Source organism: Egretta garzetta, unplaced genomic scaffold, assembly GCF_000687185.1.
Source record: "Egretta garzetta isolate BGI_Z169 unplaced genomic scaffold, ASM68718v1 scaffold547, whole genome shotgun sequence".
Taxonomy (NCBI): Eukaryota; Metazoa; Chordata; class Aves; order Pelecaniformes; family Ardeidae; genus Egretta; species Egretta garzetta.
The window spans coordinates 390,770-399,994 of record NW_009260174.1 but is presented as its reverse complement, the minus strand read 5'-3'; the positions used below and the strand labels follow the sequence as shown (position 1 = coordinate 399,994).

The 9,225-nt window shown below is 41.0% G+C and overlaps 1 protein-coding gene across 1 annotated transcript; it reads right to left on the bottom strand.

Moving 5' to 3' along the window:
- Positions 1-2,290: 2,290 nt before the first annotated feature.
- LOC104128904 (stromelysin-1) lies at positions 2,291-8,694 on the bottom strand. The gene is made up of 10 exons (XM_009641760.2): positions 8,590-8,694; positions 8,198-8,442; positions 7,571-7,719; positions 7,344-7,475; positions 6,338-6,499; positions 5,537-5,741; positions 4,239-4,372; positions 3,535-3,694; positions 2,591-2,694; positions 2,291-2,391 (listed from the first exon to the last, which is right to left on the bottom strand). The coding sequence occupies exons 1-10, from the start codon at positions 8,692-8,694 to the stop codon at positions 2,291-2,293; spliced, it is 1,497 nt and encodes a 498-aa protein (XP_009640055.1).
- Positions 8,695-9,225: the final 531 nt, after the last annotated feature.

The window sequence follows — 9,225 nt, the reverse complement described above, 5'->3', positions numbered from 1 at the left end:
CGGGGGACTCTCTGCTCTGGCGCCGGGACCCCCTCCTGCCCCTCCTGTTTGCACTGACCCTGGTGTCTGCAGGGCTGCTCCTCTCACATCCTCTCACTCCTCTCTCTGGCTGCAGTTGCACCCTTTTTTTTCCCCCCTTCTTAAATATGTTATCCCAGAGGTGCTACCAACATTACTGATTGGTTTGGCCTTCATCAGAAGCAAGTCCTCCTTGGAGCTGACTGCCATGGGCTCTATCAGACATAGGGGAAACTTCTGGCAGCTTCTCACAGAACACAATACATACAAGAAGGTAACTACTTAGGATATCGAAGTGTGTAGGCACTTTTAAAATCAAAGGGAATTAACTCCATTGTTTATGTACAAGCAGTACTCAGAAGTGCCCTACCTAACCCTGGAGGCATCTAAAGTCCTTGGACTGAAGTTTCTTCTGGACAGGCTGTGTACACAGCACAAGCTATTGAGAAAAATACTGGGAGATGTTGGGGCAACACCAGTTTTCCTGTGTCTCTGCCCTGTCTGGACTGCTGCCAGGTGAGCTCACCCACTTGTCAGTCCATGACTTCACTGTGGTGTACCACTGCCCTTGTGGCAATGCTGAGCCATTCAGTCCACACTTGACTTTTTAGCCTTGCTGAGATTCACAGCTTAATTTCTCACCTAAGTTGGTTTTAGGCCTTGCTTCAGTGGTGCTCAGTGTGAGTACGTATCTAGTATGGCACAAAGCATGCATGAGAAGCAGAACATAGCAGAGAAGTTTTCCAAGATCAGACATGGCAACATCTCAGCTGTTCGTCCTCTGTCTTGTCTGCTAGCACAGTGAGACAGTGGGTCTGTGGGAATGCCTGGAAACACATGGCTTCCTCTCGCCCTGATGGATGGTCTGACAGAAGTTAGTAGGTGTTTGGACCAGATGTCTGAGGGATCTGTTCTGTGCAGAAGACCCGGAGCAAATCTCACCTCTGTGTAACAGGGTTTGAGCTGTGGTAACTGGAAGACGGCCCTCATCAGCCATTCCCATCCCCTCTTGCTGCCTTTGCTGATTCTGCTAGAGAAAAAGGAATAGCGAGGAGTCGTCAGCTTCCTTGTACAATCACATCATCAGAACAGTGTTGTGAGAGATGGGATCAAATCCCTTCAAGGATAGGATGCACTTCAACCAAGCTTTCTTACAGCCCAAGGGTTGTTTAAGTCACTGAGCTATTGCCTTGTGAGGGGGACCCAAAAAAAGTGGATGGAAGAAGCGTGTGTGCTTTTGCCTGTGTCTCACCACTTCTCATCTGGAGGATTTGTCTCCAGTAGTGACATGAAAATCCTGGGTTTTTTTCTTATCACATTGGCTCGTTTGCTCTGGGAAGTGGTTGGCTTGCTTGCTCTGGGAAGTGGTTCTTGTCAGTAGCTTCTTGTCCAGCATTGTGAGTTGGACCATCAGCCCTGATTCCATTCCAGTGGCACATGGTCACAGCTCAGCAGGGGTAATATCCTGACTCCCTGGGACCCTGTGATCATATCTCCATCACTTCCCACCCTACCTGCATGCCATCTCCATCCCCAGACTGCACATCTACCCTCCTCTCCAGTAGCTCGTCCTGCTGCATCACCGACTCTGCCCACTGAAACCACCCACAGCGGCACTGGATTACGGGTCCTCTCAGCCCATTGCCATGTTTCCCACCTACCAACAGGCACCTGTGCCTTTCCCTGTCCTGACCCCTCTCTCCCCATGCCATGGGGTCATGGCAGGTGAGGCCACAGCCACGACCAGTATCTCCACAGCCCTTCCCACACTGTTGGGTAGCATCTCCTCCTACCTCTTCTGCCTTCCCCACATTGTTCCCCAGTGTCTTTGTTTCCCTCCTTTGTCCTCCAGGTAATTTCTAATTGCATGTCAAAACTGTCCACCTACTTCTTCTTCTCTTTAAATTCCCCTCTACAGACATTGAGCCCTGCTAAGAATGATGGTGGGGTCCTGGTGCCATTAAGGCTTGTGTGTAGTTGTATCAGATGCCTTGTCTCCAGCAGACTGAACCAGAACACAAGAACGCGGCTATACTCAAGCAAAAAACTTTATTACTCAAAAAGCAACTTGGTTAATAAATAGTTGGAAAACAAAATAAATTAAACTGTACATTAAGTTTTAAATTTTTAAAGTTCTTAAATTAGAATTATTGAAGGCCATCATTTCAGACTCAGATGCACAATAACAGCCGAATGAAGCTGTTTATAGCCAAGGAACATGAAGAAACAGTTTCTGGTACAAATACAGCCACTGCACCATCACTTAGTATTTCTAGCAATTAAACCAGCTGTTGCTCTTCATTTTGCGAATGAGTTTCTTGTTCTTGATGTCAACCTCATACTGGTTTGATCCATGGAAAAAGTAGAAATGTCCTAGAATTGGAAGGAAAAAATATTGGCAAATTAGTGTTTCCTTGTTGTACACCTATTGATAGATACTTGCTATTTTCTTGGGTGATTTAAAAAAAAAATCAGAACAAACATTTCATATATGTGTATTTGAAACATACACTTTTTTGGCTTTGGTTGCTAGCCTTTAGTTTTGTTTTTAGTTACATTTTAATTTATTTACCATTTTTCTGAAGGGCAGCATCAACTGGGTAGTCAATTCCTTGGAAGTCAGCTGTTATTTTTCTTGGATATCCCCTTTCCATTGATTGGGTATTTTCATTGAAACTAAATATAGAAATTGAATGAAAACAAGAAACAAGCATGTGATAGGTCAATGCTGAAACCAGGTGGAATTTTTACTAAATAAGCCTACTCTCAGCTGAAAATCCAGTAACTGTGAGCATCTGTGATCTCATACAACTGTATAAATCCTGGCTGTGTGAATATTTACATCTTTAGTGGCCTATGCAAGGCTGTTTTCAGAACATCGGACTAAATAGTTCACTTCCATTCACTAAGACTGATTATAAGGCTGGATGGGGCCTACACTGAGCAATAAAATTAAATAATTTTTCGAACTGAATATTTTAATTTTACAGCATCCAAGTGACCCCATGAGTGGAATGTAAACTTCTGTTGTAATAATATTCTTTCAAGAAAATATTACAGATTAATTATTAGGGCTAACACTACTGCTTATCTGAACTGTTTCTTAAAAAGTAAGTATTTTAATTTCCTTCCATAACTTTCTTGATAGATTTGTCATTTATAAATTTCAGAGAGCACTTCTGCCCCTAATAGCTACTGAATGAATACATGAAATGATGCCATAGTCTACTCACATTATCTTTTCTACTAAGTTCATGTAATATTGCTTCCTAATGAATAAACAAAGCTCTGTTAATCACAGAGTGGTAAGAATAAATGGACGTTTTCTTTATCTCAGGTGTTACAGACTTTGTTCTATGAAAAGACATGAGTAATTGCCTCTGGGTTTCAGCTTTATGCTGGCTGAGAAGGCTGACAACAAAAGAGGCCATGAACTTACTGTACAAATGCTAATAAAACTTAACATTTTAAAACCTGATTTGATTATCTGCTGTGCAAAAGAGGAATGAGCTTTACCTCCAGTACTTGTTGCCTACAAAGAAATAGGTTTTCTTTGTAGTATGGTCATGAACAGCTGCATCAATTTTCCTGACACTGGTGGGAAAGCCGAGGTGCTGAATAGGCTTGGGGAAGCCCGGCTCTATTCTGTAGCCACTGACAGCCCAGTACTTGTCATCTGCAGGAAAACCAGAAAAAGTTAGTAGGGATTCCTGAGGAGGCTGTTCTCCTTTTCATCAAACCCCCAGATCTTTCTGTGTATAAAATGCCACCAAACACCACAGGTGTCCAGCTGAGAACATGACCTTCTAGGACACATGTAAGTTTGAATATTTCAGAGCTGTTGGATTTTCCAATTTTTATAGTCATAGAGTGTTATATACCCAATAGTTAAAAATCAACATTTTTTCTAGGTATGTTTGACACCTTTAAAAATGTATTTAAATAATGTAGGCAATCATCTTTGTCTCAGCTATGATCTTCTCTCTCACTGACAAAAGAAGAGTAATATCATAGTAGAGGGCTGTTGTGAACCAGCATTAGTTAATGACAGTAACAGCATTTTCAAAATGAAAATGGTTTTAAACATTAAGAATATCTTTTATTAGTATTAGTATTACCATTAGTATAGTATTACTTCCATTATTATTATGTAGCATTAGCAGTACTACTATAACTTTATTCATTCATAAAAAGGACTGATGAAAATGAAATAGAAATACCTTTAAAAAATATCACTCGATCCTTCTTGTCAACCTCATAAGCAGCATCAAAGCCAGCTGCCAGTGATGGCCAGAATGAGGAGATGGTATCGTGCTCAATGCCTGAGAAATATGGACTTTTGCGCCAGACATAGCTGATAGAAATGAAAACAGTAACAGCAGAGTTTCATTGTCTGTATTTCACTAGGAGATCAGTAGCCCAAAAATGCAATTTAAATCCTACTCCTTGGGTCCTGGAGCCAATCCTCCCTATGAGGCAGAGATATCACCCCTTTTGGGCTGTAGTGCTTCACTTTGCCCTGCTCTCTCATAGACATTTACCCTTTACTACTGGTTGTTCTGAGGTCACAGGACAGTTGAGGTTGGAAGGGACCTCTAGAGGTCATCTTGTCCAACCCCTCGGCTCAAGCAGGGGTGCCTAGCATTGGTTGCCCTGAATACCTCTCCACTGGCACCCTGATGGCTTGCCCAAGACAAAATGTGATGTCTGTGGTAGTGTAGACAATTGAAGCTTTCTCTTCACCATGTCCCATGCAGGTAGGCAGAGCTGCGTTCTTAATTTCAGTTTGGTTACAAATGTTCATCAAACATTCTTAAGAAACATGTTAAAACCCAATTTAAGGAGCAACTGCTCCTTCTTCCCCTTCCCTGAAAATTATTATGTTTTTAAGATACAATTCTTCATTATGTGTTTTAGAAGGGAAATCAGACCCACGTCATCAGAGGAAGCTTGTTCAATCAGAACACAATTACCAACCCAAGGAGTGGGTCAAAACCTGGGCTTGACATGCTGTTCTCCCTCGTCAGGGTGGATATGCCCAGAGAACAACCTGCTACAGTGCACAGTGTCATTGAGTGCCCCAAAAGTGGACACCTGTAACAGCAGGGGCTCCCTACAGACAGCACTGGGCAGACTCCTAGGTTAGAGTGCCACCAAAAGTCACCAGTGACCTTTTCCACAGCCCCCTGACCCACATGTGGGATGGTGTGAGGAGGACGGTGCTGCACACAAAGCAGCTGCAGGCTGAGGAGTGACACTGGGATTATTCATCCTTGCACAATTTTAACAGACATGGGTGATGATATATGATGGCTTAAAATATTTTACTCACCTGTCAGTAAACCACATTACTCACCTAGCCCGGCTGGGCTAGTAAAATTTTGCAAAGTTGCCTTAATACTTTCAGAAAAAAATATCTTCCTCTGTAACCAAGGGAAGATAAATTCCTTGAACTGAACTTAATGCTTTGCCTTTGTGAGTCTCACAAAAAGGTGTTGATAGAAATGAAAGCACTTACCTATCTTTGAAGAACAGTATTTCCCCACGGAGAGTGGTGATAGCATCAAAAGTCATATGAGGATCACAGTCCTCTGGTCTTTTGGGGGTTTTGGATGGTGTCATTTCTGTTGGTTCTTCCCGGGGTGACATTTCAGTTGGTGCTTCTGCAGATGTCATTTCAGTTGGTTCTTGTGGCAGAAGTGCAGGAGATTCCCTGGGGGGTCCTTTGGGAAATAGATAAGTGTAGAATTGGAAGGTGAATTAGAGTGTTTCCTGTTGCAGAGCTTCAGGATATACCATATGGAGCCAAATACATAAGTTTCTTAAGGTTAAAATTCAACTAGTATATTAATGCCAGGTAAAGTTCCTAGACAATTTAACTTCACTATCTGTGCTGCTGACTGTTAAAATGGTCTCTGGCATTGTTTTGCCTTGACAAGCTGTTGGTTTCTCAAACTGTATGTGCTCAGGAGTTAATGTAGAGCAAACATAATTTCCAAAAGGCAGTTGTGCATGTGACCACCCTTTTGTGGAAGATAAGACAGTTTAATACTACAGACCTGGGCTGTTCCTCTGGTATCATTGGAGAAAGGCTCTTGGACCTTTTGACTTACTGGCATGGATACAGCCCCAAGATTCCATTTTGCAGATGTAGACTCTTAGCCACAAAGAAACCAAGAGATTTGCCCAAAACTAATATCAGGAAATTAAACCTCAGTATCCTTCTTGTAGTAGAAATTTCAGTACATTTTAGCTGTTGGGTAAAATTCATTATAAATGCTTATCCATCATACACCAAAAAATGATGCTTCTTGCTTACCATAGAGGGCCTGAATGCCATCAATATCATCCTGAGGAAGCCTGTAGTCCCTTGTATCCCTGGCCATATATATAGGATACATCAAAGCACCAAAGACGTTGGAATGACCAAGACCAAGTGAGTGGCCCAACTCATGAGCAGCAACAAGAAATAAGTTGTATCCTAAAAAAAAAAAATCCATCACAAAGAACAAACACTAGATACATTTTCTTGCATAACAGTGGAATACAGGTGTCATCCTCTCATGCATGATATATTGTTTGTGGTCTTAATAAAATGGCAAAATCTATGCCCCAAGTAAGAGGTTCTCTGGTATTCTGGAGAAGAGATGAGTTTTGAATTATAAACATTTATTTCTGGTAGGGAAACCAATCTGGGGACAATCTCATGTTGCAGAAATTTGCCTGCCGACAAAGAATCAAAGTTTCTTTAATGTTAATAATGACTGAAAACTGGGTGAGAATATTTTAGTCATCTGGTCAGATTTTGGGAATCACAAATGACATGGAATTCACCTGGTAATGACTTCACAAAGACTAGTAACATATAACATCATCTCTGGACATTGCTGGAAACAAGAACACTTTGCTGTTACATTTAATTTTGTTTACCAACAAACTCAAGATTTTCTTTTCCTTTGCAGAAGTTCAAGATTTGCATCACTTTAAATCAGAAAAAAGAGAGAGCTCAATATTACAACTTTTAAGGTCATTACCTGAGGGTGAAAATTCCCTGCCTTACAATGTCATGATTACCCAATATTGCTATTTCATGCTAATCTGATTTCCTTCACTGGAGTTGTAATTGCAGTCTGTGCATTAACTTCAGAGGACTGTCATGACTGCAGTCCAGGTCAAAATACGCAGAATCATTTTACTAAATTACACTGACATTTTACATCTCAGTAAATACTGGAACTACTTCCATGAGATCTGTGACTTTACAGTGTCTTCAAGACAACAATGTCTAATAAAGAACAGGCAACACAATATTTAAGGTTACCTACCATTATGGGTAGTAAATTTGGTCCAGTTTTCATCTTCGTCGAAGTGGGCATCTCCTCCTATCCCACTGCCAGGGGGGTAGGCATGAGCCAGAGTTCCTCCTGGACCGTCAAAGGAATAGAAATCACTATGAACTAAGAAAAAGGGGAAAAAGAAGTCATGCTTTTCATCATCTCTGTAAGAAAAAGCAACAGATATTTATCATTCCCAGGCAAGGGAGTCCCCTTACATCCAGATGCAAAGGAGATCATTATATCTGCTTGACCACTGTACAGCCTGATGAATCTCAAAGGGGTGACGCTGCTCCAGAGCTGGAAGGCTTTTGCAATTGCTTCTTCTACATCAGCTTGTAGCATGTCTGGAGTGTAGTTCAAAATCCTGTGAAGTAAGAAGAAAAGAATTAAAAGCACCAGATCACATGTGGCTGGGGCACATAGTATCAAGGTCAAATATTTTAATCAGTGGTTATTGTTATTTATGTGTCTGGAGCTGTTTATTTTCAAATTATTTGCTTACATAACAGAGGACGTTTTCACTTTTTTTTTTTCGTGTCTTTCAGAAATCCTAATGTGTATACTCTCATTTGTATCTCTCCTATCCACTGGGTATATTATTTAGTAGGCTGTTAACTAGCTCCTTTATATATGTATACTGCTGTTTTGGTATTTTCATCACTGTTTGGAAGTCTAAAGAAAATGATATGAATAGTCCCCACATTCGTGGCCCTTTCATTGTGATCGGCGGTTTTATATAAAGTACAGGAATAAATAGTAAAGAACCTGTTGGCATTGCTTCTGCCTAGCATTCACAAAGCTTCCCAGTGGTGTACAAAAAAACATGCTTTAATATATGTTACCGATATGTCACGTCTTCTTTCTTCCACCTGGGGCTCTGTGGGAAGGTGCTGTATGAACGGACATCTGGTATTCCACATCTCGGCTGCTTCATCATGTCCAGCGTGTTACGATTCAGCTCCCCAGTCACCTCTAGCCCAAAGAACGACTGCATTTCTCGTATTTTGTCAGCCATGCGATTAAGGTTCTTTGATTTAAAGAGGGAAGTTTTCTCCTCTTTAAAATCATAAAATTTTTCCAGATATTTCTGATGGGGAAGAAAAAGCAACAGTTCAGATAATAAACATTTTGTTTCAAATGCAGAGAGTTGTTAATAAAATATTCTGCATCACTAATACATCACTGTTCATTTTCTCAATAAATTACTTCTTAGATATCTGTCTGTAGTCCTTACCTCAGCAAATTGCATATCTTCTTTTTCCTTTTCTGGAACTACTGGGGCAGCACAAGAACATGCAATATATAGTAACCCAAGGAAAGGAAGGATCTTTGTCTTCATCTTTACCTCCCTGTCCTACCAGCCCCTGCTAGACACCCTCGCAATCTCTTCTTCTGTCCAAGGCTCACCAGTGTGTCTCTATTTATACCGGTTGTATGCTTACTAAAGTCAATAACTGCATGACTCAGTTTATAACATCCTCTGATTTCCCACAGAAAGACAAAAAAAAAAATTGGTTTTAGAAGCGAGCTAACACATGACAAGTTTACCTTTCCTGAAAACCCCTGATTTCGCAATCATATTATCAGTCAGTATTTTTTATTCTTCATTCTTAAACTGGAACAGTATTTTAAACTTACAAGTATCTAAATCCATAATTGGTCACCTGGATAAAAGTCAAGTCATTTTTCAGGGGTGCTAACAGGACCTGGCTCTTTGTGAGGGACGAAAATCTGTAATTCCTTGTCGCATATAATAAGAAATCTCCCGAAACTGCCTCTCAGTTTTCTCAGTGTGGCACCCATGCAGGTCCTCAGCATGTCAGGGATGAACCCCTTCCTTTAGCCCATCTTGTCCTTGATAATTTTAGTG

Excerpts from the sequence above, each read along its gene's own strand:
- LOC104128904 (XM_009641760.2), bottom strand. The coding sequence starts at position 8,694 with ATGAAGACAAAGATCCTTCCTTTCCTTGGGTTACTATATATTGCATGT. Across the intron at positions 6,500-7,343 it reads CAAATTTACTACCCATAATG|GATACAACTTATTTCTTGTT; the intron begins GTAGGTAACCTT and ends TTTTTTTTTTAG. Across the intron at positions 3,695-4,238 it reads TCGAGTGATATTTTTTAAAG|ATGACAAGTACTGGGCTGTC; the intron begins GTATTTCTATTT and ends GTTTTCCTGCAG.